Below are 26,506 nucleotides of genomic sequence, written 5' to 3' on the forward strand. Positions count from 1 at the left end.
TAAGCTGTTGAATTTTTTCATTTGTCTTTATGTGATCTTCTTTCTCTTACCTGTTTTTTTTTTAAGTCTTTCCAGAGTAGGAGTGCAATGGTGCAGTCAGCCTAAAAGCTTTGCTGGTGCCACCTCAAAAATGGCTGGGGATGGGCTAGGAGGGGTAGGACTAGGCCAGCCTCTACTGATGCATTCCATTTAGCCCTGATTAGATCTTCAAAATGGACTCCTTGCCCCCTCCAGCACAACCACCCTTGAGTGCCTGGGTTGCAAAGTACACAATCCTCGGGTGAATCTGGCCCTGCCTTTAGAATTATGATTTAAGTTGCTTTTATTACATGCAATTGTTTTACATTATGGAAGCACTAGTGTGGTTTTTATAATACTTCAGTAATGCTATCTCTGAAGAACATTAAAATGTGCACTTGGCTACAGTTTTGATGGTTCATTGAACTTTTACTACCTTTTTTAATGTATCCTCATAAAGCACCATACACAGCGAGAAATAATGTACAAATGGTAAATTATGCAAATAAACCTGAAAACTACACAATATATCAAAATAGATGAAAAATGTGTGTTTGAATGCAGTTATAATTAAAATTGTGTATTGGAATCTAAGCTATGTAGTACCTGGTAAATCCAATGATGTTGACTTCCAAAGAGATTGTTTTTGTAAATACTGCTAGATTATTTTGTGAAGTAATGCTTTTATTGATTTGCTTTGTATGATTAATTTCTGACTGCATGAATTTACATTTCTTTTGCTAAATTATCTGCTCGACTAAATATAATTCACGGAAGATGGCAGATGACCGAGATGGTAAAGGGAGGTTCTCAGACTCACTGTAATCTGGCACATATATACAGTACATAGAGAAACACACACACAAACCTGCATTTCACCTGGGTAGTAACACCATTCTTAGGATGTCAGCAGTCTGGAAACTCTAAAAAGCTGCTATTGGAAGGAGAGTGATTATAATGCTTAAAGCCATGCTACCTCATGCTGTGATCATGTGCAACATAACAAGTAATGGACATGCTGTATTTCCTGCTGGTTTTTGACAAGTTCCTAAAGAAAGTGGTGGTAATACAAGTGAAAGGACTTGTGGACAGTAGCGAATTGTTTGATAAATTTAATCCAGGAGTCAGCCACAGACATGGTCCTGAGATTGCCCTTGAAAATCATGAATGATCTGCATACCACTGTGGAAAAAGAAGCCTATCCTTGTTGTACTATCAGAACTCTCAGTGAGGTTTTTTATTTTGTAAATGACTAGATTCTATGGCACTGCCTAGGTGACTAGCTAGATGTGACTGAGAATGTGTTGAACTGGTTCCAGCTGCATTTGATGGAGCTACCCAGTCAGTATAGTTGGGTAAATTCTCATCAAGAGGAGTTGGTTTCATATAATGGCACATTATTCCAGCTCATCCCAATGAGAATTCACCCAGGTTCCTGAGTTGGCACTGATGCTTGGCAGTCTTTCTATTGCCTTTTAAAGAGCAATGTGAGGGATATAGTCTGTGTTGTAACTCATCTCTGCTTTGCTGAAGAAGTCTATAGCCATATCAATATTGAGATATTCGGAAACAAAAAAGTTTGATATACAGGTAAGGTTGTAAATAAATTGTCAAAAAGTTAATTGTACACACAAACTGAAGTCACACTTCTGCTAAAAAACAAAGAGCCAATTTTGTTCTTACTTACATTGGTGTAAATCTGGAGTAATACCATTGAAGTCAATGGAAATATACCAGTGTAAGTAAGAAGATAATCAGGCCCAACCCACTGAAAAACAGGAGACCGTGAATTAACTTTACAGAACTGCCATTTCTGTTACTCACCCCTCCACCCCAATTTAATAAGCAGCCTAATACCTCCTGCCCCTTTAGCCCTAAATAGTTCCCTTCCTTTCCCTGGTCTTCCAGTTTTTCCCATGCTGAATTGAGAGCTCAGTTACAAGCACCTTCTGGCAGATACTTTAGGCTAAGAATCCAAAGTGGGTTTAGGCTCAGACTTCCCTTTTATCTCTCCTCAGCGATTAAAGGATTTCTTACTTCACCTCAGGAGGCCTCCCAACAGCAACATCCAAAACAAGCAACAACTCACATATTGCTTAAATAAAAGGAAGTTTATTCCATGTAGGAAAATGAGAGAATCCATGGGAATAAAAAGTCTGAAATTACCACAAATACTGGTATTCCCACAAATCTCACTCGGGAGGCCCAGTCACAGAGGAAGTTTAGGTAAATGGAAAAGATCTTAAAAGATATACAGATTCAAAATCATTATACCTCGATAGTCTGTAGTACTAGAAAACTTTGAACATACTCTGTTGTGAATTTCACAGGTAATCATGTGCATCATCTCAGAAATGTATAATATATTAAGTGCACAGGATCTGCGCTAGACATGCTGAATAATTAAGTTGTCCATGGACTGTGGACAATGTGTAAGGTGCACAGGGAATGTGACACAGCTGCTAAGTTCTTCAGATCATAATAGACCATCGTGCTCCTGAGATACTGTATCTGCAAGAAGCCTACAGAACATTCTGAAGATTTCACTTCAGAACATAATTTTTAAATGATCTGTAATGCTGGATTTAAAGGGGCAAAGGGCACTTGTGTACAAATTGCAAACCCAGACTAAACAAGAAACTTCAAACCTTCCTTGTTTTGGAGAGAGTCCATAATAAAAAAGCATTAGAAAAATTTTAAACCAGCCAAAACATGATATTATTGGCCTGCATCTTAAAAACAAAACAGCAAATTTACATAAAATCTAATAAGAAATTTCATTTTAAAACTCTCACAGCATACAAATTTGTAAGCTGATTACAATGTTTGCAGATTTGTGGCATTGGATTTCAAAATTAGAGTTATAACAGAAAGTCAGGCACATTTTTCACTATGGAGAGTTGAGTGTTTCTTCATAGGGTGTGCATGTGTTGACAATGTAGACATACACATACATATTTCCTTAAAGATTCTCTTACTGTTAATATCTTGAAGAAATCTAAATGTGGCTGTATTTCTGGATCTATGAATATGGACTTTTCTATTTAAATGAATTGGGGACAATATCACAACTTAGAAAAATATGTTTTAATTCAATCTTGCAATCCCCTATGTCTACCTCCAAAGTCACTTTAAACGACATAGGTGAAATCTGTATGAATTAGACATAGCTATAACAATTAATATTTAATTATTTTAAACATTGCTTCAATTGAAACACTGACTCCCAATATTCTAAACTTGAAGAAAGTTCAGCTCCAGATGCAAATCTAAATTTTACAGGATGGGCCTATCTCTATAAATAGTGCCAGATTCTGATAACCTTACTCGTGTGGGGTAGCACCATGCTCTACAAATAGTCCCATTGACTTCAGAAGGGTTATTCATGGAGTAACCTACAATTCATGGAGTAACCTACAATTACTGTTTGAAAGAGTACTATATTAGAGCACACTAGGGTACCTTTAGTGTACACCAACAGTGTCTGTACAGACTAATTAATGAGCAACATGTTAGTGTGCTTTAGAAATTGCACCCCCATAATGTGTATTACCCACAAAGTAGACAAGCCCTTTGGCTCAGTGCATCGTGACAGAACCTGCAAAGGTGGAGATTATTACTTAAATAATGCATGTCTCATGTTAATACTTTCATTGCTAATCATAACTGCAGAATAACTTGGAAATCATGGCTCTGGAGCAGTGTCTATGCTGTTCCAAGCTAGCGAGCAATTTACAAGTTTTACAGTTAACTGCTATATAAGTAGAGTATAATTACATTGCATTATCTTACTTTGCTTTTGCAGGCTGTCAGGACACTTCAAGCAAACAAATTATAGACGCAATTTATATATGCATGGTGGTGGGAGAAAAGTTTTAATGACATGAGTTTGGGATGATCTTGCAAGTGGCAAAGGTGATAAATCCAAACATCTGCCAACACTTGCTATCCATATTTTGTTTCATAGAATCATAGAAATCTAGGGCTGGAAGGGAGCTCAAGAGGTCATCTAGTCCAGTGTTTCTCACCGACCGGTCCATGGACCAGCGCTGGTTCCTGAGATCACCCTGATACAGTTTAGGAAGGTCCCTGGTATCAGGTTGAGAAACACTGATTTCTAGTCCATCCGCCTGCACTGAGGCAGGATTCAGTATAACTAGACCAGTTCTGACTGGTGTCTGTCTAACCTGCTCTTTAAAATCTCCAACGATGAGGATTCCATACATACTAGAACAATCTGGGGGTCTCAATGGGCACAGGAGTTATTTTTAGCTGTGATGGATTGGGAGGCATTGGAACTTAAAACTGTCATTAGTCCTGCCCTGCAATCTTGGAAAAGGTACCATCGCAAATCTGGGGTGAAATTCCACATTGAGGGGCACAAAAAGAAACATTTTGAACTAAGACGTTATTTTTTTCTTTTTCATTTTGTTGTTGTTATGGAAAAGCAGTAGACTCTCCTCTGCACAGTTAAGATTGCAACTAGTTCCCATTATAGAGCATTTTCCCTACCTATATCTTTGAAAACTGCTAGATTTACTCAAAAAGCAAAGGCTCTGCTAAATTTGAAGAAAATTTGTAAAATATTTTTTGTCAGAGGTAATTAAAAATTACCCACATGTCAAATTTTACTTCTGTCTAACCTTACTTAGGCCTTGGCTACACTTGCAAGTTAGAGCGCATTAAATCAGCCCCAGGGCGCCCTAACTCCTGAGGTGTCCACACTGGCAAGGCACTTAGAGCGCCTGGACTCTGCAGCTGGAGCGCTCCTGGTAATCCACCTCCACGAGAAGCATAGAGCTTCCTGCACCCTGGCTGAAACCAGTGTGGATGACATGTTGCATTACTGCGCTGTGATTGGCCTCCGGAAACATCCCATAATCCCTTGAAGTCATTTGGCCACTCTGGTCATTGTTTTGAACTCGGCTGCTGGCATGCGGCTATCCCCTTTCAAAGCTCCATTTCTGACAGCCAGCTGCTTATCTGCTCCAGGACAAAGCAAACCATTACTGTGGAATGCTGCCGCTGCAGAGGCAGGCGTTTTTATGTGTTTGTGTGAAAAAGAGAGGCGGGGTGGGGGCTGATGTCGGGGTTTCCCCCTTCCCCCTGCTGCTGTCACACTCTCTGCCCCCCACAATACACTGTCTATCCCCCCACATACACACAACCCACTCCCTGTCACACTCCATCCCCCCATATGAAAAGCACACTGCAGCCACTTGCACACTGGGATAGCTACCACAATGCACTGCTCTCTGTGGCATTGCAAGAGCTGCTAATGTGGCCACGCCACTGCGCTTGCGGCCGACAATGTGAACACACTGCAGCGCTTTCCCTGCTGCAGTCTCCGAGGGCTGGTTTAACTCCTGGCACTCTACATCTCAAGTGTAGCCAGGCCCTTAGTCTCCCATTAGTTCAAAGCCAGCTTGTTATTATACCTCCAAACTATAATTAAATCTCCTGGAATACGTATGCAACCAGCTGCATATCAAGGAAACAGGTGAAACAAATTTCTTTCCAAACTGCAACATTTCATTATTAAGTATTAAGCACAGTGATTAATTGGGGGAGAGGACTCAGTGTTGTTTCTGTTGGTTTCCATAGCAGTTATGGATCCAGTACCACTCCTGTTATTGTCAGTGGCAGCTTTATGACTCATCCTAGCCTGACGTAAACACTTTAAATCTACATCTTCACTGAGCTACATCAAAGAGAAAAGGGGGGGGGTGGGAATTTAAACTTGGGAAATTCCTGTGACGCTGGCAGACCAGATGCCAGCTCATGCCAAGGCCCTTGGGCCTAACTGAACGCTGACAAATGCATAGCTGGAACCAGCCTGGCTCACCTGTCTGTTAGTGGTGTTAAAATAGCTTATAGGAATGTGTTTAATGTTTAGACTTTATAAAATGCTTGTAAGATGCTGCATGTATTAATCTTGCTTATAACATCTGTACCCCATGGCATAAGGTTATTTTAAGTGTTTGCATTGTAATCTTCTGTAATTGTGTAAATCATCAAACAAGAAAGGAGCATTAATTAATGTAGACATGCTGGCTTCCTACAGAAGGTGTTAGGTCCTGCGCACCACAAAGGCCCATTGAGACCAAATGAGCCGTTGTGAAACATCAAAGAATAAAGACGGTGATTGCTCCCCACAATGCCCATGAAGTGGAGATGTGCAGGTGGACTCATCCCATCAGCTTGAACTCTGAGAGAAAGGAATAAAAATCCCCAACAAGAAGGAACTGTGTCACTGTGTTGCTTGAACTCTGAAGGGTGAAGATTCTTAAACATTAGCAAGAGATCCTCAGCGGTTTTGCCCTGGTTAACCCTAGAGGATTTATAGAACTTGCACATTACAGCAGCTTATATTACCTTTTGGAACCTAAGACTGTAACTCATTTGTGTGTGTATGTTTACCTGGTTTAACCTGGTAAATAACTCTCATTTCTTTTCTTAGTTACTAAGTCTTTAATTAGCTTGTAGGCTCGGGGCCTGTGTGGGCAGTGTAAGCTTTAGGATGGTCTTAACGGTTCATTTCCTTGCTGTGAAGTGCTTGGGTTATGTAAAGGATGTGATATTTGTTATCACTTAGCAATCTTAAACTATTTTTAAGGAAGGTTTTGAGGGTTGGAATATATATTACACACTTGATAGAGAAGATGATGATGGAATCTTCTGTTGTCAGTTCGACGGATGAGCTACAGTCACATATTGTGGGTCCTGAGATAAGACCAAAGACCAATTCCAGACCTGCAGCTCTGTCCATGGGTGCCACAGGTGAAAACAGTTGCAGATGAATTGTGCACTGCTTTTAGCTTTATGCCTCGCACGTCTCTCCTTGATTGCAGCAATCTGCGAGCTATCAAAGTCTTTCTGTCCAATGTGGCAGATCTTGTCATGCTCTAAGAGCTCCCAAGGTGAATATCACAAGATTGGAGGTTGGCCTTAAGAGTGTCTTAGTAACATTTTTTTATCTGACCCCCCAAACAAGTTCCAGTCTGCAGTTCTCCATAGAAAATGGCCTTTGATATTCTACTCTCAGACATACGGACCACATGACTGCACCATCTCATCTGTGCTTTCCCTATAAAAACTTCAATGCCTGTGATGTTGCAGCTCTCAAGGACCTCTGTCTTAGGAACCATATCTTGCCATTCAGTTCCCATTATCTGCCATAGACATCATAGGTGGAATAGATCCAAGTGTTTTATATGGCAGTGATATGTAGTCCATATATCGCAGCCATAAAGAAGTGGGGTGATGACCATGGTGCAATAATATTTTTGTTTGCAATCTGACAGCATGTTCATTCCAGGGATGATGTTGAAGTTTTCCAAAGGCATTGCTGGCTGCACCAATGTGTTTCATCATGTCATCAACAATTATTGTGTCTTGTGAAACAACACTGCCTGAGTAGCAAAATTTGTCAATTACCTTGAGTGGTGTATCATCAATGGACGCAACTGGAGTAGTGGCAGTACTTTGCAGTCGAGGCTGGACCATGGCTTCTGTCTTCATTTAGGCTGGTCGTTAAGCCAAAACCTTTTGTTGCACATACAAAGCAGTCCCTAAGCAACTGAATATCCCTGAAATTGTGAGCCAATAGCACGGTCATCAGTGAACAGTCATTCACAAATGATTGTCTTCATAACTTTTGTCTTCATACACAGGCAATGCAAATTAAAGACACCTCCATCCATATGGTACTGCATACAAATGCCACAATCAATGTCTCTGAATGCATCTGTTAGAACAGCTGCAAACATGATGCTGAATAATGTCAGAGCAAGAAAACAGCCTTCTTTTGCTCCATTTGTGACAATGAAAGGAGCTGAGAAGCAGCCTTGGTCAAGGACAAAAACCTGCATTTAATAATGTTAATGAACCTATCAGGGCAACCAAATTAGTCCATAGGCCATCTCTATTCAGAGTCAAAGGCCTTAGTAAGATCAACAAAAATTACATATGGGTCTTGATTCTGCTCACAATATTTCTTCTGAACTTTCCGGAGTGCAAAGATCTTGTCTGAAGTACCATGCCCAGGGCAGAGGCCCCCTTGGCTTTCAGTATCTTCTCTGCAAATTGATCAATTAGCTGGTTTAGCATGGCTCAGGTGAGTACTTTTCCTGCAGTGGCAAGGAGCAAGAGGCCACAATGGTTATTGCAAGAGGCTTGATTGCCTTTCCTTTTCTATAGGTGAATGATACATCTTTAAATTCCTGTGGCACAGCCTCCTGTTCCCAAAACTTTAGGTATAGGCCAGTGGGCTTCCTGAGCAGCTTCTGGCCCCGCATTTGAAGATCTCTGCAGGAATACCATCTGGACCCGCTGCTGTGCCCTTTTTGCTTGACAGCTCTAAGCAGCACACAACTATGTTAAAAGAACATTATTAAGGTTGCCAAGTCCAGCACTCAAAAGTTAGGAAATGCCAGAATTCAGGTTGCTTTTGCAACCTACTTCATCCCACTTGTGTGTCTGCATTATGATACAATCTTTAGTGACATGATCACATACTATTTTTTCCACACGACCTCTGCCTCATTCAGTAGCCAGGATGGCCAGCGCTCACTTAAGGAGCAGCTTTTCAATATTTGTTTTAGCCTTATCATTCAGTGTGTGGACTGATGCCTCATTTACTGCACATTATTCAAACCCTGTTCTGAAGACTGAATTATTAATTTCCTCACGGGCTTTCACAAACATTAATTTATTTTCACATCACCTCTGTGAGATGACAGGATATTATTATCCCCATTATACAGATAGAAGACTGAGGCACAAAGAGATCTAAAGTATCCACTAATTTAGGATGCCCAATTTGAGATACCTATGATATGATTTTTCAGACCATGTAGTATTATGTAGCACTTTATATGTTCAAAGCACTGCTCTCACTGAGTTCACCGGGAGCTGTGAGTGCTCAGCACTTCTGAATGTCAGACCCCTGGGTCTCAAGTAAGGCATCCTGAAAATGAGGACCACACAATTAGTGATCATCTGTGAAAATTTTGGTTTAAGTGACTTGCCCAGCATTATACAGGGATTCTGTGGCAGAGGCAGGGATAGAATTCAGTTCTCCAGGCAGCAGTCACCTTACCCACGAGACCATCCTTTCTCTTCCTGCAAGCCCCTGCCTCATTCATGACAACCTTCCAGATTCTGCAACATAATGAAGCAGGGGTCCATATACAAATAGTCTCCTTTACTACACAATCCTGATTCATACCCAGAGCATGTCCAACCTATGCACTAAATGAGGCTGGGATTCTGTGGAAAAAATAGTATGTGATCATGAAAAAAATGTACATCGTGCAAAAGCCCAAGGGGGCTAAACTAAGGTTGCACAGGCAACCTTAATTCTGGCATTTCTTAACTTTTGAGTGATATATATATATAATGATACCTGTCTGCAGCTGCTTAGAGATTTGGAACATTAGAAGTAGTCCTGGCAAGTATAGATTAGTGGTCAAATGAGACAGTCAAATATTAAAAATGAATATTCTATATCACATGGTTGCAGAAATTAAGGAAATGTATCACATTTTCAGCACTGCTGCATGGATATTTCATAAAACATCTTTCATTCTAAACTGAGAAAGAATTTGCTTGTGTCCAAATATGATCTGAAAGTTTTCATCTGACCTCTTTACTTTCTTCCTTATTTATTTATTTTTATTTGCTTGCTCTGTTTAGTACCTGTGTCTGTTTTGAAGATCAAAACTGCACTAATTTGTGAAGCAGTTTATATCAGCCATAAAAACAAATTTTATTAACTTTTTTTCTTTGAATTATTAACTTCTGAAGAATGAGAACAGCCATAAATGCTCTTGTCTCCACAGGGAGTAATCTGGAAATACAAAATGCATGTTTCCATTTTAAGTACGTTTTCTTTGCAAAAATGTTTGCAAATCAGGTTTGAAATAAGGGATAAAATAACTTGAAAATGTTTTGCACTTCAAAAATAATAAAATATATTCTTATTCTGCCTTCGTAGACCACGCAATGCAGATCACTTTATGCAAGAAGCTAAACGGAAGAAGCATAAAGCAGACGCGATGGTGAGAACATTTTCTTTCCAGTTATGTTGTTCCGTATTATTTTTGTAATGGAACTTCTTCATCAGTGTAACACAGCTAAGGTAATTATAAAATCTATTATCAGGATGGCTGGGCTTGTTAAATTAAGAAGTGTTTATACAATCAAGTGTTCATAGCCCAATAAACTATGACTTAAACAAATAACAATTTATAGGGATCAACTCTTGGATAAATGAAAATTTCCATTTATTTCTTTGCTTTAATGAGTAGCTATAGTAATAGTCCCAGATTTTGAAAGGTATTTAGGTGTTGCGGCTCTCAGTGTTGTATCACCTAACTGATTTAGGAACCTAAATCTCACCTTCAAAGGGATTTAGGCACTTAGGAGCCTAAAACCCAATGACTATCAATAGCACCTAAATACCTTTTGAAAATGCACCTAAATACCTTTTGTAAATGAGATGTAGGCTCCTAAATCAGTTGGGCATTGCAATGCTGAGCTCCACAGCACATAAGTACCTTTTGAAATCTGGGCCGTAGCAACTCTATGAGATTTCCGAAATGTCTTTTTTTTTTCTGTTTTCTGGCAAGAACTCAGAAAGGTTCAGGATGCCCAGGCCACGATTTTCAGAACTGGGTGCCTACAGGAGATACCTAAATCCTTATTTAGGTTCTTGGTCATGGTCTTTATTTTTATTCTTGACTTAATGCCAATGTGGCTGATAAGCGAGCTACTGACTGGGTTATTATACTTTTCTAATAGTTATATCTCAGGGTTTTTTTCTCTTTGTCACTAATCCTCCTGCTTCTGTGCTGAATTCTCTGTAGAGGATGCCTTTCCTTTTCTTCTATTTTGGACCTTTCTGATTCTGTCCATCTTTCTCCTACAATGGAGCAACCCCTCAATGATTATTATTTGATAGTGTTATTTAATGTTTCACCAGGAGCCTTGTTTGTATTTTCATCCCATATTTAACATTTCTTTAAAATGAATAAAAATATAATTGTGGCAACTTCCGTCTCTCTCTTTTAGGGTTTTATACTGCTACCCATCACTTCCACAGAAAAACAGTAGCTATAATGAAGGCCCCAGAATACCTAATAGGTTACATCTACATTGTGAGCTGGGGGGTGATTCCCAGATCATGAAGATATACTTTTCCTAGCTCTCATCTGAGCTAGCACACTAAAAACAGTAGGGTAGTATGCTTGGCGGTAGCATGGAGAGTGGTAGCAGTGGCATGTGCTAGTGTAACCCCCACACCTTCTGGGTGTGGTGTTGTGTCCCATCTAGTGGCACCAAGACCCTTAGAGAGAGAGAGAAAATGAGTCTGCTCTACAGCCTTAGCTAAGCCAGTTGGCTTTTAGCTCATGCAGTAGAGGCTCATGCACTAAGCTTCAAAGGCCCCAGGTTCAATCCCGCCTGCCAACGAACACGGTCTGTCAGCGTTACAAGGGGGGGGGCTTGTCCAGGATTTCAACTGGGAAGTCTCTGAAGCTCGGGGCGCGCTTCCTCAGCTAGGGGAAGTATGTAACCTGCACACCTCCTGGGTGTGGTGCTCTGTCCCATCTAGTGGCACCGAGACCACTTAGAGAGAGAGAGAGATTAATGCGTTTGCTCTACAGCCTTAGCTAAGCCAGCTGGCTTTTAGCTCATGCAGTAGAGGCTCATGCACTAAGCTCCAGAGGTCCCCGGTTAGATCCTGCCTGCCAACGACCGGGGTCTGTCAGCGTTACACTGGCAGCCCATAGTACATACCCACAAGGTTCAGGCAGGTTTGTATTCAGGGCAGTTAGCATGGTGCCATCATTGCTGCTGCCCACACTACCACAGCTACACTACTATTTTTAGCATGCTAGCTCAGATGAGAGCTAGTACGAGTAAGTCTATGCGAGCTGAGAATCACATCCCTAGCTTATAGTGTAGACGTAGCCATAGTGTTAGGCAGTTGGAATAAGCCTGAATCCAAAGCCTGCTCATCTAAAGCTTATGCAGACTTATTTAAAACCCTTTAGTCTAGAAATTAGGTAGGAAATCTTACAAGAACAGGCTATCTCGTAAACTCTCTGGTGTTTCCTTGTGCTGAATGGGTTGGAAGGACCTGAAGGACAGCCTTTCTTGCAATCTTTTGATATATCTCCTTCTGGATCTTGACAGAAACCAGCTAGTGCAAATGTATGCAAAATCTGGACAAGAAAAGGAACTAAGAATAACTTCACATGTTAAAACCTCAGCGCTTTGATCCAGGTCTAGTTTGTGTTTGGGGCAAAAGTTCATCCTCATAATGATTTTCTAGATCTTACCCTCCTTAATTATTTTCCTTTACCTCTCTGGCAAGAACTCAAAAAAAATTCCAAACATATGCTCCTTATTTCTCTTAGTTACAGGCTAGTCATTACCTTTCTTTGTTTAGCATTGAAAGATTATATTTACATCCAAGCATGATAAGTGATATGCCTATTGGGTTGTTATATTTTTCTTTGGGTTTTTTTTTCTCCTCCTGCTGCTTCTTTTGTTATTTTATCCAAACCAGTTTGCTCAACCTCAGTCATAAATTTCCTTGACATTAGCTTTCTTCGTTGTTGTAGTGTTTGCTTCCTCACAGCCATATTTGTAAGTCTTTTAGAATTTGAAGGGATGTTTTGTGTCAACTTGCATCAACCTTACCTATGTGTAACTTGTTTTGCTACAATTTTTAACCATAGTTTGGTGACTCCAGTATTTCTCTGTGTCCTTATTTTATCTGCCAGGTGGAGAAATTTGGAAAGGCACTGAATTACGCTGAAGCAGCATTATCGTTTATTGAATGTGGAAATGCTATGGAACAAGGCCCCATGGAATCTAAATCCCCTTATACAATGTATTCAGAAACAGTTGAACTTATCAGGTAAGCTCGTAGAGAACAACAGCACTGTTTGGATATATTTTCCATCATGAGGAGAACATACCTGAATGCCTTTAAACATGGGTAGAAATTAGAGATGGAAATATTTAACAAAAACAAAAACAAACAACCCCTCAACAGTCAATATTCATCATTTGGGGAACTCAGTACCTAAGGCGGTTGATAATGTGATTATGGAGTTTCCACCATTTGGCCATCAGTTCTAATCCAACCCAGATTGGTAGTGACTGAAGATCAATACAATCCCATTGCTACTTTTTTGGTCTATGTGAAATACGTTGGTAATCGCAATCCAGTTCCTGCTGGACAAGTGTGCACATCACAACCCTCTTCTCCTATTATAGCTGACATCAACAGGCATCCTTATCAACAGTTTCAGCTAAGAAAGGCAAAGATTGCATCATCACGGAGTCTGAGCTATTCTCTCATCCAAAGAGTGGTCCATCCAGAACAGAATTAAGGCATGTTGGCAGAGAAAATTTGCATTGCCAGTGACCACGTTATACCTGTTCTGTAGATAGAGAATTTCATTCCCCAGGGCAGTCAGTCAAGCAGCTTTCACCAGCACTAAATTCACTTTCAAAGTTTAATATTTTTAAAATCATAGTTCTGCAAAACTTTTAAAACAAGTGTTTTCTTCCAGATTTGTCTGCTGATCTGACCATGTTCTCATTTGTGTAAACAATTCTGCTGTATTGTGGTCCCAGTTTGGGCTCGCTTACGCTTTTTAGTCGCAGTAAAGCCAGCTCAGCCAGCTGACTCTGACAAGAAAGAATGACATAAGATAAAATACCTTTTGCTCACCACTATAAAATTCTTTATACTTATTCCCACCCCCTCTCACCTGCACCACCACAAGCAGCACAGTTGCCCTTCTTTGTCTGCTTTTTCTTCTCTAATTACAGTATATTTACGGCCCTGACTCTGGCCCTGAATTTTGCTTAGAGCTCCATCTATGCATGTAGCTAGGATTTCGTAGTTATAAAGTAAATTGTTTATGAGCTGCCTGCTAGGTATAGTTCCAAAAAGGAACTGATTTATCAGGACAAGTGTTTGTTGAAATAAGGTGTGCATTATCATGCACACAATGCATTTGCACTGATGTCAGAATTAGAGTTCGATAACAAAGATGAAATAAAATCAGCTAATTACAGGGAACATGTATTCTTCTGGAAGCAAGCCCAGAGGTATTGTATGTTGCACTAATCTTGACCATTGCTCAGGTGCTAAACCGGAAGTTGACACTTCCAGGAATTGATTTGGCTGGATAGCACATACATTCTTGAAATAGCAATGCTACTACTGTAGATCTTTGAAGAATTTGAACTGAATGTCATAGGACCAAAATAGCTGTGAGCCACATGCTGCCCTCTGCTGCACAGTGCTTGGAGGAGCAAAACTGGAGAGACAAGCTCCAAATTTGCAGTGTGAGGAGAGCACACTGGCTCCATGATACGTTCTCTTCTGCCCTCAAATTCTATGGGAGCCTTTTTGCATAAACTCTGCAGAGTTGGGGTTCCACAGGGCTGGAGAATATTTTGGGAGGACTACACAAGGCAAACCAAAGAGCAATAACTCTCCAAAGCCGGATCCCCTTAATATTGTATGGATTTCCAAGGGAGTTATTGCTGGTTGAAGAGAGTTAATTAGGCACGGAGGGAGAGAGAGCTAATGGCGGAATGGCTCAAAAGCATGAACTGAAGAGCACAAAATGTATCTGTGATAACTGGAAGAATAAACGTAATGGGGCAGGTCCTCAACTGGTGTAAATCAGTATAGCTCCATGAGGATGTGACCAACAGTCAGGTGGTCTCCTGTTAACACACACTGGCCTTAATGCTGGCTTTTCCCCCTTTTTTAAGGTATGCTGTGAGACTAAAAACCCACGCAGGCCCTAATGCCACTCCAGAGGACAAACAGCTAGCAGCATTATGGTTAGTAGATCAATATTTACTCAAAGCCTTCTTTGATGCAGTGAGTCAGTCCTTGAAAATCAAATGCTTAGTGCAGTCAGACAGAGGCTTGGTTTTGTGTTGTCTGTTGACATAGAGAGAATACTTCCTGATCCAAGAAGATCCAGACCAGTGTCATCTCTTTTTCCTTGTACTACTGTGCCTGGTCTGTGTTCTGTTTCTGTAAATAAGCAATTCATATTTATTGGCTGTGACAGGTCAGCTATGGCACGTCAGCGTAATTAATTTTTAAGTGCCTGATGGTCTGTGTTTTTATGACTGATGTACTTTCCTTGTAACAGCGTCTCAGTAATTTCTTCTGTGTATAACATTTTAGGTTCAATCATCATAAATTATACTCATATTGTATGAAGGGTTAGTATGTTGATAATTAAACAACCTGGATTAACTCTTTGAATGAATATTCCCAGATATATGCATTTAACTTAGATTCTGTAAAAATTTGCTGAATACTAATAATAATGTTATTAAAATTAAATTTAAATTTTAACAACTATATAGTTAACACGTACAATATCTATTACATGGTTATGGATTCTTAGTAAATGGGTTTTACAACAGTTTATCTATTCTTAACACCTGTAAAAATCCAAATTAAATGTGTATTTAGAATCTATAAATTAAACAATCTTAATTTATCATTTTATATAAAAAAGAAAGACTATTTACTGATCTATTTTTAATTAAATATATGTCCTTTGTCACTGCTTTAATGCACAATTGGGTGCACAAATAAGATTAACAGTAATTGTTTTTAAAATGCTTAAATGGGAAAACGACTAAAAATAGTTTTTAAAAATAGCTGACCATGTCTATTCCTGGGTTTTGTAAAGTGTTTTCCAGAACCGACATAGCGTTTTAGTGTGTGGAATTTAATTCAAATTCATAAAGCCACTGCATCTGTTTAAGCAGAAAGGTCACAGCAAGGGAAAGTAGGCAGAGCACTCCTTCAGCACTGCATAGCAACCCTAACTCATTGTCTGCCACATAGCAGAGGAGTTGACATTATTTGCATATGTACTGTAACCTATGAAGGTGACAGAGTGAGAATTATGAGGACTGTAAGTCCATTGTATCCTTTGGCTCTGTACAATGCACACTGGGCATACTGCCACACAACTAGTTTATCTGATACTGATCTCCTAAGAAGAGACTGTCCTCTAGTGGTAAAAGAGGAAATTTCAAACTTTCAAGGTTGCCGATCTAAAAAAGGAAAACCCTATGAAAGTGAATTATAACAACCCTGGCTGAGATTTGCAACAGTGGCTAGTGATTTTGAGTGCTTTGATTTGATTTTTGGCTGCCCAACGCACCTTAATTGGGTGAGATTATCAGAGGGTGAGACGACAGCGCTTTCGAAATTCAGGATGCTCTAAGGTATCTCAAAATGGACATCCAAAACACCAATAACCTTTGAAAATCTTGGCCTCTGTTACCAAATGAAAACAAGTGTTACTGATTTTTGTGTTACATACTGTTGAGCAATCCCCCATCTTGTGAATGCACAAAAACCTGATGGAGAAGATCAAGCATTTTGTATGTATTATTTATTTATCAGTTATTGTCGTTATGTGTGTTATGTGGAATCCCTGCAAATGGAGGATTGTGGAATTCCTGTTATTGGAGGTTTTTAAGACTGGGTTAGACAAACACCTGACAGGGATGGTCTAGGTACACTCAGTCCTGCTTCAGTGCAGGGGGCTGGACTAGAGGACCTCTTAAGGTGCCTTCCATCCCTACATTTCTATGACTGTATAATTATTGTTAATTACTATTATTGTGTATTTGTTTATATGGTATTATAAAGGTGCATGGTGCTCTACAGAAACGGTGGAGACAATGGGCCAGATCCTCCCCTGTGCTTCCCTTTTGTTCTAGTTATCGCTGCTTAGCATGCTCTTTGTAAAAGAATCCTCAGGCAGAATAGAGTCTTCTTAGCAGCTTCTACATTACCTCCCTTCTGGTCCCCAGGAAAGGCATGTGACTAGGGAAATGTGGTCATGTCAGGGGCATCCTTGTTCCCTGGCAGTTTCCAGCTGCTTGAAGAGTCCACTGGGGTCATAATCATCTAACATGAATAGGCCTGAGACAGCTCTTATTTACTCCATTGACTAGTCTATTCCTGGGTCATATGTCCCCAAGATTAGGGGCCACAAAGGGCACCTTTATGCTTTAAAGGTGCTGTAACACATTTTACATTTTGTCTTCTTTCTGTTTGTTCTAGTTATCGCTGTTTGGCGCTTCTATACTGGAGAATGTTCCGACTCAAAAGAGACCATGCTGTAAAGTATTCAAAAGCACTTATTGATTATTTCAAGGTACTTTCATACTATATTACATTTTCAAATTGCTAATAATGATATGGAATTCTGCATCTTTTTAAAAAGAGTAGCCCTGTTGTACCCAGTCCTACTCCCACTGGAGTTTTGTCATAGGCTTCAGTGGAAGCCGTTAATTTCCAGTCTGTCGTTCTGTATTCACAAAAGCACATGTATTCAGTATACAAAACTTACAACTTACTGAAGGAAGAGCAACTTACCATGCCATGAAACTGACACATCCTGCCCATTCTCCTTTTTTCTTGATTGTCCAGTGTGATTCATGGTGCTCTGCAATTAATACGTTTTACAGTATTCACAATCAGAATCCACTTCAGGATGCACCTCAAGGTAGATTTCGTATGGGTTGGGGACTTTGAGCTAGCTCCATATTTGGAATAACTTGTAGGGTTCCTATTTATGGACTTCAGCGTGTAAGAAAAGGCAAAGGGATAAATTCTTCCCTAAGGTATTGGCTGGAGTCGACATTGGCTTCAGTGGGAGTTGCATGCAAGTATATCTGTGGTCAGAATATATACCTGCCACCAACTTGGCACACCTGGGCTTGCCTCCACTTCCTATCTTGTTTTCCCCAGATAGTCCCTTCAATTCTCCGCTCTCTCATAATGCAGTGCACTACTTTATTTTTAGTATGACAGGAAGTCATTAGATTTTTAAAATGTTCCCTAAAGTGGCAATATTTGATTGGAAAACATCTGGAAATCAAAACATTCCAGATGGATCTATAACAGAGTAGGTCAAATATTTGGCCTACAGACATAATCTTTGTAGTCCTATCTGAAAAAAACCACACAAAAATTGGCGGCTGTGTCTACCCTTCAATTTGTTTTTATATCCTGAGATATAAAATCAGAGAGCAGTGAGGGTACAAATGCTCTGCAGTCCTGATTCTCTTTGGGTCCCCTAAGTAGTCATTTGGTTTGGGGTATTTTAGTATGTTTTTTTCTTTGGGGAGGAGGGAGCAGGGGTTGTCCCATCCTATACAAAAAATAGAAAAAAAATCCCCAGCACAAATATTTTGTTAATGATGAACTTTAAGTAGAGGCACAAATTTTCATGACCAAATTATAAACTCATAAATAGGCAGGAAAGGTGACAAATCTTTTACTATGAAATTGAAATAGATGTCACCAAACCTGGATTTAAATGCATAAATGAGTAAAATTTAATTAAATGTATGTTTGTCTAATAAGCATCTTTAGTTTATTGGTAAGAAATCTATAAATATTGTAACACTGTACTTCTCCTACCAATTCAAATAACACGTAGTAAAAATTGGAAATTCAGTCTCACAGCCATGTGAAATGTCTCTTAACAAAAGAAAGAAACCTTTCTACAGAAAACAAAGGTGATATTTATTCTTTATTATAGTAACATAAGCATCATACAAGACAAGCTTGGGGTTTTTTTGCAGGGCTTCTGCTGATATAATAATTCTGTAGATTCTCATTAGAAAGTAAAGTAAAAAATGAAAAATTGCTCATTCGTCGTCTTTTCGGTGGAAAACAAGCCAATTTTAGACTTGTTTCATATATTTGTACCTAAAAGCTTTCAAAATCATCTAACATGACATGCTGACTGGATTAAAAAACTCTCAGATATATTGTCAAATAAGAAAATAGATCAGCATTTGTCACACACATTTTCAGCGTAAATTTGATATCTTTTTCTTTTAGAAAAGAAAAATTATTTAAATCTTCTTTTAAACATTTTATTTCCATTTTCAAAAAATTAATAAAGCAGAGAATTTTAAGAAGTCACAGACATTTGGGAGTTAAAGATTTTTGAGAAAATAAGAGATTCAGTTCGGGTCATGAAAGCAGAACAAAGCCCACAGGAGAATCAGTGGCGATGAAGAAGATGCTGTAAGTTAGACTCAATTACACTTTCTGAGAGCTACTTCCCTCATCATACTGGTGTCTAACAGAGTCTAAACTAAGTAGGGCAGAGGCTATTTTAACTTACATTGTAAGTGTCTCCCACCTTCTTCCAGCTCCTCCATGTGTAAATTACCTGCTCTTAGACTCCCTTACACATCAGCAGGATGGACATAAGTAGCTTCGAGAGAGTCTAGCTGAGTCTAAATGAATGTCTGAAACCAAGGCAAGGACAGTCAGGTCTAGGGGTTGGAGCCAAGAGTTAGAGCCAGAATCAGGAGTCAAGAGCAGTGTTGGAACAAGGTAAAAGGAGGGCGGGAGCAGGACTAGGGACAAGACTGGGATTTAACTAGAACTGGAGCAGGCAGACGCCTGTGGAGTCTGTCACCACTATCAGGCAAACGAGAGTTCCAAGCCATGAAGCAACACTGAGCAGACTGAGCTATTGTTTCTCCTGTGAGGCTTATATACCCACTCTGAGAGTCACAAGACCAGCTCCTGGTTTGTGGGTTGGCTGGAGCCTAACACAGGAATGACTCATCCCCGCATATGGTTTAATCAGGCTCTAGTTCAGGGAAGATTTATCACCTCATACTGAATGTAAGGGAGTCTCCCTGACATCACCGTATGCACCATCTCTAAATTTGGCCCAGTTGATTTATGGCATCATGAGACTTGAATACACTTTTCATATGTATCAGCTCTACTTTTTGCACCCCATCTTTACATTCTCTTTGTTGACATTCATTTCACAGTCCTGTTTAAATTATAGGTTTGTAAATGGGTTTTTTGTTCGTTCTACAGAATTCATCGAAAGCTGCCCAGGCTCCATCTCCATGGGGTGCCAGTGGAAAGTAAGTTCACTCATCACACAGAAACTATGTCTGAATTGCAGTGAGAAATGGCATTTGCTATGTTCTGCTATTTTCATGTTTGTTCATGTCACCCTTATATATATATATATATGTTAAAATTCTGTTTCAGGAGCACAGGAACTCCATCCCCCATGTCTCCTAGCCCTTCTCCTGTCAGCTCAGTAGGATCCCAGGGGAGCACCGGTGCCCCTTCCCCCTCTTCCACTATCAGCATTCCACAGCGTATTCATCAGATGGCAGCCAATCACGTCAGTATTACCAACAGCATCCTGCACAGCTATGACTACTGGGAGATGGCTGACAATCTAGCCAAGGAAAATAGAGGTGCGTAATCTAACACGTCCTTTAAAAACATGCCAATAAGACAATATATTGACCTACTTTGACAGTGGTCCTACTGGAAGATCTTACCTTCTGGATTACAGAGGTGTATTCTTTTAGCCTTTTCATGGGCTGTCCCAAAAGGTAACAAAGACAGTTTTGTCAGCATTCCCACTCAGAAGAGGGAAAATATCACTAATTTCTCCTTTATTTGACGGTCCAACTCTCACCGTTTTCCAGGAACAGATTCACAGACATCTGGCAGTCAAACAGGAATTAAATTGATCTTTTGAGTTCATTTAATTCTCCTTCTCCTGGGCGGTATTGCACAATCTTGTGGCAGAGCTACAGAAATGGATCTCTTTGGTCTTTTGTTCTTGTTTTACAAGAGAAAACTAATCAAGTGCACTGATGACATTCCCTTTTGGTGATGACTTTTACATGACCTCATATTTTTGCATGTATTGACTAAGACATTAACGTACAACTATAGGATTCATTGTAGGATTTACGTGTCTGTGGGCACATAGGACACCTCCCCTCTGAGTATTCGGACCCTGTGTAAATATCTGAGGTTTAAGTCCCACTACTCTACTTTAGCTCTGACATGGACAATTAGATCATTGGTGTATTTACATGGCACCAGGACAAACATACAAGGCCAAGTTCTACTCTGAGTACATCAGCTTTACACGGGTATAATCAGGGTTTAAAGTCGGTGGGGGAGTAGCACAGCTTCACCTCCTATCTCTGACTTAGCTAAGCAGCATGGATGCTCCTTGCCTATGCTATGACATCTGGCCCTACCAACTCCAGTTGGGCCCTGCTCGGCACGGCTCTTGCAGGAGCAGTGCCTCTAGGGACCTCCCCAACTATCAGTTCCTCCAGAATCCACTGTCAGTGGAGCATGGGCAATAGCATAAGATAATGATATAGCTACAGGCTGAATTCATTCCACTTATGTCCCCCATGAGTTTTAGGGAGAGAATCTGGAAGAGACAAGGCAGCTTCTCTTGCTCACCTCCTCCAATTTCATGTAGCTGCATGGGATGGAGGTTCAAAGGGGCCTGCGTGACATGAAGGTTGGACCATAGCAGAGGAGAAGAACGCCTCCCTTCGCCTGCAAGTGCAGACTTTCCTCCACATACAGAGTTAGAGAGGATCAAGGGGTCCTCAGTTTTTACTTAGTCCCCCTTCAGGAAAAGTTCCCTCATGGTTTAAGTAGGAGTTGCCTGAGTAAAAACCTCAAGATTTGGCTGGCCTCACTCATTTTGAAAAGTGTTTCAGTCAGGATAATTTGTGCATTTGAACTACAAATGATGTCTTTTATCTTTATAAGGACACCATTGGCAAGTAATCCTTTTATACTCAAGATCAATGGGAGTCAATGAAAGAAAGAACCAAGAAATTAGCTGTTTAATTTTTAAAATGAAATTGTTGGGAACACTCAGATCATGGACCATAGGGGCCTTAAGGACACTAATTTGCCCAAAACTTCCATTTTAATAAAATGTTCAGTGTGATTTAGTTAGTAATAGAAAATAGCTATTACATGGTGTCAGGGTTCCCTCCCCACTCTGAACTTTAGGGTACAGACATGGGGACCCGCATGAAGACCCCCTAAGCTTATTTCTACCAGCTTAGGTTAAAAACTCCCCTATTCCTTGGATTAAGTAATGCTGCCACCACCAAGTAATTTAAACAAACATTTAGGGAGGGCCACTTGGAGCCCTACCTTCCCCAAATATCCCCCCAAGCCCCTACACCCCCTTTCCTGGGGAGGCTTGAGAATAATATCCTCACAAATTGGTACAGGCAAACACATACCCAAACCCTTGGATCTTAAAACGATGAAAAATCAATCAGGTTCTTAAAAGGAGAATTTTAATTAAAGAAAAGGTAAAAGAATTACCTCTGTAAAATCGGGATGGTAAGTACTTTACAGAATAACAAAAGACTTAAGAACATAGAGGATCTCCCCTCTAGGCAAAACCTCCCTCTAGACAAGGAAAAATCACAAGCCAAAATAAAAGTAAGCTAACGCATTCCTTTATTATTACTTACTAATTCTAACTGAGTTGGATTGCTTGCCTTCTTGATCTGTCTCCGGCAAGCACACAGCACAAACAGACAAAGAACAGACAAAACAAAGCCTTTTCCCCCTCCCCAGATTTGAAAGTATCTTGTCCCCTTATTGGTCCTTTTGGTCAGGTGCCAGCTAGGTTACCTGAGCTTCTTAACCCTTTATAAGTAAAAGGATTTTGTGCCTCTGGCCAGGAGGGATTTTATAGTACTGTATACAGAAAGGTGGTTACCCTTCCCTTTATGACACATGGTGATAAATAGCAAATGTCACTTTCATTATTCTAATGCTTAATATTTTTTCCATAGAGTTTTTTAATGAGTTGGATGCATTGATGGGACCTGTCACCCTACACAGTAGTATGGAGCATTTAGTTCAGTACACTCAACAAGGACTTCACTGGGTACGGAGTAGTGCTCACGCAAAAGACTGTGTGCCATTCAAATGAACTGCATAATCTCCCATGGACAATTCAGTTATTCTGGACACTGTGCTACAGAAATAATCAACCATAGCATCCAAACAAAGGTGAATATTTCTTCAATGTTGAACAACATTTTTCAGAATGTAGACATATATGTGTGTATGGATAATATGCAGCTATGTCTCTCCAGAATGCATTGTTCCATAGCAATCTCCAAACATCGTCATTCTCTAGACAAAATTGACCACAGATGTCTTAATACACACACACATTTCCTATGCCTGTGCTTAGAAAAATTCAGAAACCAAAATCTCATGAGTTAATTGAACCAAGTGCAATAAACACAATGGCTCCTAGTCAGGAATGCACTTAAGTGTGTGTTTAACTTTAAGCATGTGCTTAAATGTAATTGACTTCAGTAGAACTTAAACATGCACTTAAGTGCTTTCCTGAATTAGGGACAATGAGAGTCTGACTGGCAGTTTGGCTGCTCCATAGAACTTTCAGTGTTAGCGCATCATCTCCCTCTTATTTCCTGATTGGGATGTATGGATGAATTGTGTAGACTGAAAAAATATGGAGCGAGAAAGCATTAACTTTTGTGCAATAAGTTTCAACAGCTTGCATTCGTTTCTTTATTTCTCTGCTTTTGAAATTACCCTATCTCCTGTTCAGCCTCCTTATCAACTATAATGGACATTATCGAGGAAACAGCCTGAAAAATGAGTGTATTGATAACAAGAAACTAGAAGAGAGTCTGGAAAATTGTGTACTGTCATTACAGGCAAGAAGTTAACACAAAAATACTGCAAACTGCAACCCAGTTAGCAAAGAAAGTCCATTTATTACATGTTCATATACATGCACACACATTTGTTTGCTTTGTGCAGTGAGGCTTCACCTTACTGGCTCTGGTTTTGATATCTTTTCTATCTTAAAGTAGCTTGCTTGCAGTTTCTTCTAGGCTGTATCATGCCATTACATGAAATTCTCTTTATCTTGGAAAGCTGGGTTTGCTGCTCACCAGACTAAGCACTGTTTCCTATCATAATCCTCTCACTCGTCATGCATAATCCTCAACTAGGCTTTAATGTTTCTTGATTTATGGGGTGTTTTCAGCTCCTGTTGACAGGCTGTGTTTTTTATGCCAAGGGAATTAATCCTAAAGTAATTGCAATTTAATTTGGATCAGCTGAGGTCATAGCCAGTTCATAACTAATGTGTTGTGTGCATTTAGTGGATTTTTGTTCTTGGTTAATTTCATTTTCACTCCTCTGGAAACATTTGATTGTTTTCATCTGAAATATAATTGTATCGGTTATTTTGCACCCAGCCCTCTAGCCCTTACTCATGCAAGTAGCTACATTAACTTCAGTTGCATCAAGTAAGAGTCAATGAATGGCCATCTTCATTGCTACCTTCTAGTCAGCTTTATCTTAATATTAGTGTGATGCTGGTGCAAAAATATCTGCCAGTAAAAGTTACATACCAACAAAGAAAAATAGCCACTTATGTAGTTGCCTTATATATGGCATTTCAATGTCTGATGAGTTGCATTAGAAACCACACATCAAATAATTTAGCCAGAGGCGGATTAAGGTTTCCTGGGGCCCTGGGCCAGAACAAGTGGTGAGGCCTTCCCCACCCCTTCTACCTGTGGTCCCGCCCCCATTCTGCCCCCTCTATATGTAACCCCACCCCTTTCTTACCTTTCCCTCCCTCCCCTCCCATTCCACCCCTCCCGCACTGTGGCCGCAAGACCAGAGACACTCTGGGCACAGCAGGGAGTGAGAGCTTCCCCCAGCCCTGAGGCTGCAGCAGGTAGCGAGACCTCCTCCAGTCCTGGGACCGGGGTCAGGAGGTGCTGGGGGCTTCCCCTGTGGCTAGCCGGCTTCTGCCGGGATTGGGGGGCACTGGGGGCTCCCCTTGCCACAGCGCCCGCCTGCCTGCCCGGCACTGCCGCTAGGGAGTGGGGTCTGGGGTCGCAGGGGGTTCCCCAGCTGATGCTTCCCCCGCCACCGTCCTGCCTGCCTGCCTGGCGCTGCTGCTCGGAAGGGGGGTCGGGGCGTGGGGGCTTTCCCTGCCCAGGTTCCGGGGTCCCCAGTTGGCCGGGGCCCCTGGACACAGGCCCTGTAGATCCAGTGGCTAATCCGCCACTGAATTTAGTTTGTTACCACATTAAAAGATTTGCGGTAAGACAATGGGTATGACAACACTGCCACTGCAGGTGTAATGTCCAGTTTGGGTAGATGTGCATGCACTAGCTTCGATCAAGCAGTGTAGCTGCAGAATGGGAGGCAGCAATCTCATCTGAGACCCCAGGTAAATACTCAGGCAGCTAGCCCACACTGCCATGGCTACACTGCTATTTTTGGTGTACGAGCTCATTAAAGCTAGTGCATGTACATCTATCTGAGCTGGAAATTATACCTCCCGCTGCAGTGCAGACATACTCAGTGTCATGTCATCAGATTTCACTTTGTTGTTGCATGTTGCAGAAGAAATACCAATCATTCAGTTACAGTTGCTGGAATGTAACTTGGTCAGTGCCTAGCTGATTATTACCTGCCTGATGTCTGGTTGTGAAAGTCTGTCAGTGATTTCCTAGATGAGGAAGTGATTTAAATTTTCTTAATAAGTGAGTAATTTGGTTCTGTTAGGATAGCAGTGTGGGAATTTCTGTCAAACCACACAAGTGGGATGCCTGTTAAATTTACTTCTGCTTTCTTTGGTGGTTGCTTTATCATTTGTCTTCAGATATGTTTTTTTGTTTGTTTGTTTGTTTGTTTTGGGGTTGTTGTTTTTTTGGTGTTTGGGAATTCTTATCACTATTTTATGCCAGTTAAACTTAGAAGCAACATATATTGCTTGCCTTACACAGATTTTAACTTGGCATTGGAGTTTCAAGTAAGGAACTTTGAATCACATCTCTTGTGCTGTGATGGGGGATAGTTTTTATTAATCATGAGCTCTTTTGGAACTTGTTTGGCTGCAATATGTACAGCGATTTCACAGAAATTCAGGAAGAGTTAATGTCCTGTTATTGTAAAATGTTTCCTGACTACTACGGATCTCTTGTAGATTTGTGCCCTTTCTTGTAAGTTGTTTTTATGCTGAATCATTCCAGCTAAAATACCCATCAAGTGCCATGGAAATGGTACATTGATTGTAGTTTTTGTGCTGGAATCACTTACATTGAACTCATGTAAACAGAAGAAACTCCATTGATGTCAATAGAGCTATGCCCATTTAGACTAACAGAGAATTGACCTCCTGTCCACAATGCTCCTTACAGGTGGTCATTCTGATGAGGTTAGAGCATGCAGTTCAACACAGACACGTGTTTCTTTTGTACAGGTTGCTTTTTGTCATGATAGCAGCTCTTTAAATAACTACAGCTGTGTATGGCATGATAACCAAAGACACTTCATTTCATTCCTTTAGAGCCTGATCCTGAAAAGTGCTGTGCGGCCTCAGGACCTGATCCAGCAAAGCTCTGAAGTATAAGCATCACTTTACGTACATAAATAGTCCCATTAATTTCAGTGTGAGCTGAGGGTTCTCAGCACGTTGCAGGATCAGACCCTTAGAGATTGTCCTTATTTTGCTTGCCACTTGCAAAAGCACATCTTGTTTGTTTTAAATGATTG

The 26,506-nt window shown here is 40.4% G+C and overlaps 1 protein-coding gene across 1 annotated transcript in view; it reads left to right on the plus strand.

Moving 5' to 3' along the window:
* The window catches only part of AFF3 (AF4/FMR2 family member 3), a 476,825-nt gene extending 452,251 nt beyond the window's left edge, over positions 1-24,574 (plus strand). The window contains exons 19-25 of the mRNA XM_026657569.1: positions 10,016-10,079; positions 12,810-12,946; positions 14,827-14,898; positions 17,162-17,255; positions 19,958-20,007; positions 20,138-20,352; positions 22,741-24,574. Coding sequence (XP_026513354.1) covers positions 10,016-10,079; positions 12,810-12,946; positions 14,827-14,898; positions 17,162-17,255; positions 19,958-20,007; positions 20,138-20,352; positions 22,741-22,880 — 772 coding nt within the window. The 3' untranslated portion in view covers positions 22,881-24,574. The remainder of the gene's footprint in view (positions 1-10,015; positions 10,080-12,809; positions 12,947-14,826; positions 14,899-17,161; positions 17,256-19,957; positions 20,008-20,137; positions 20,353-22,740) is intronic.
* Positions 24,575-26,506: the final 1,932 nt, after the last annotated feature.

This window comes from Terrapene carolina, unplaced genomic scaffold (assembly GCF_002925995.2).
Source record: "Terrapene carolina triunguis isolate 2854851 unplaced genomic scaffold, T_m_triunguis-2.0 Scaffold21, whole genome shotgun sequence".
Taxonomy (NCBI): Eukaryota; Metazoa; Chordata; order Testudines; family Emydidae; genus Terrapene; species Terrapene triunguis.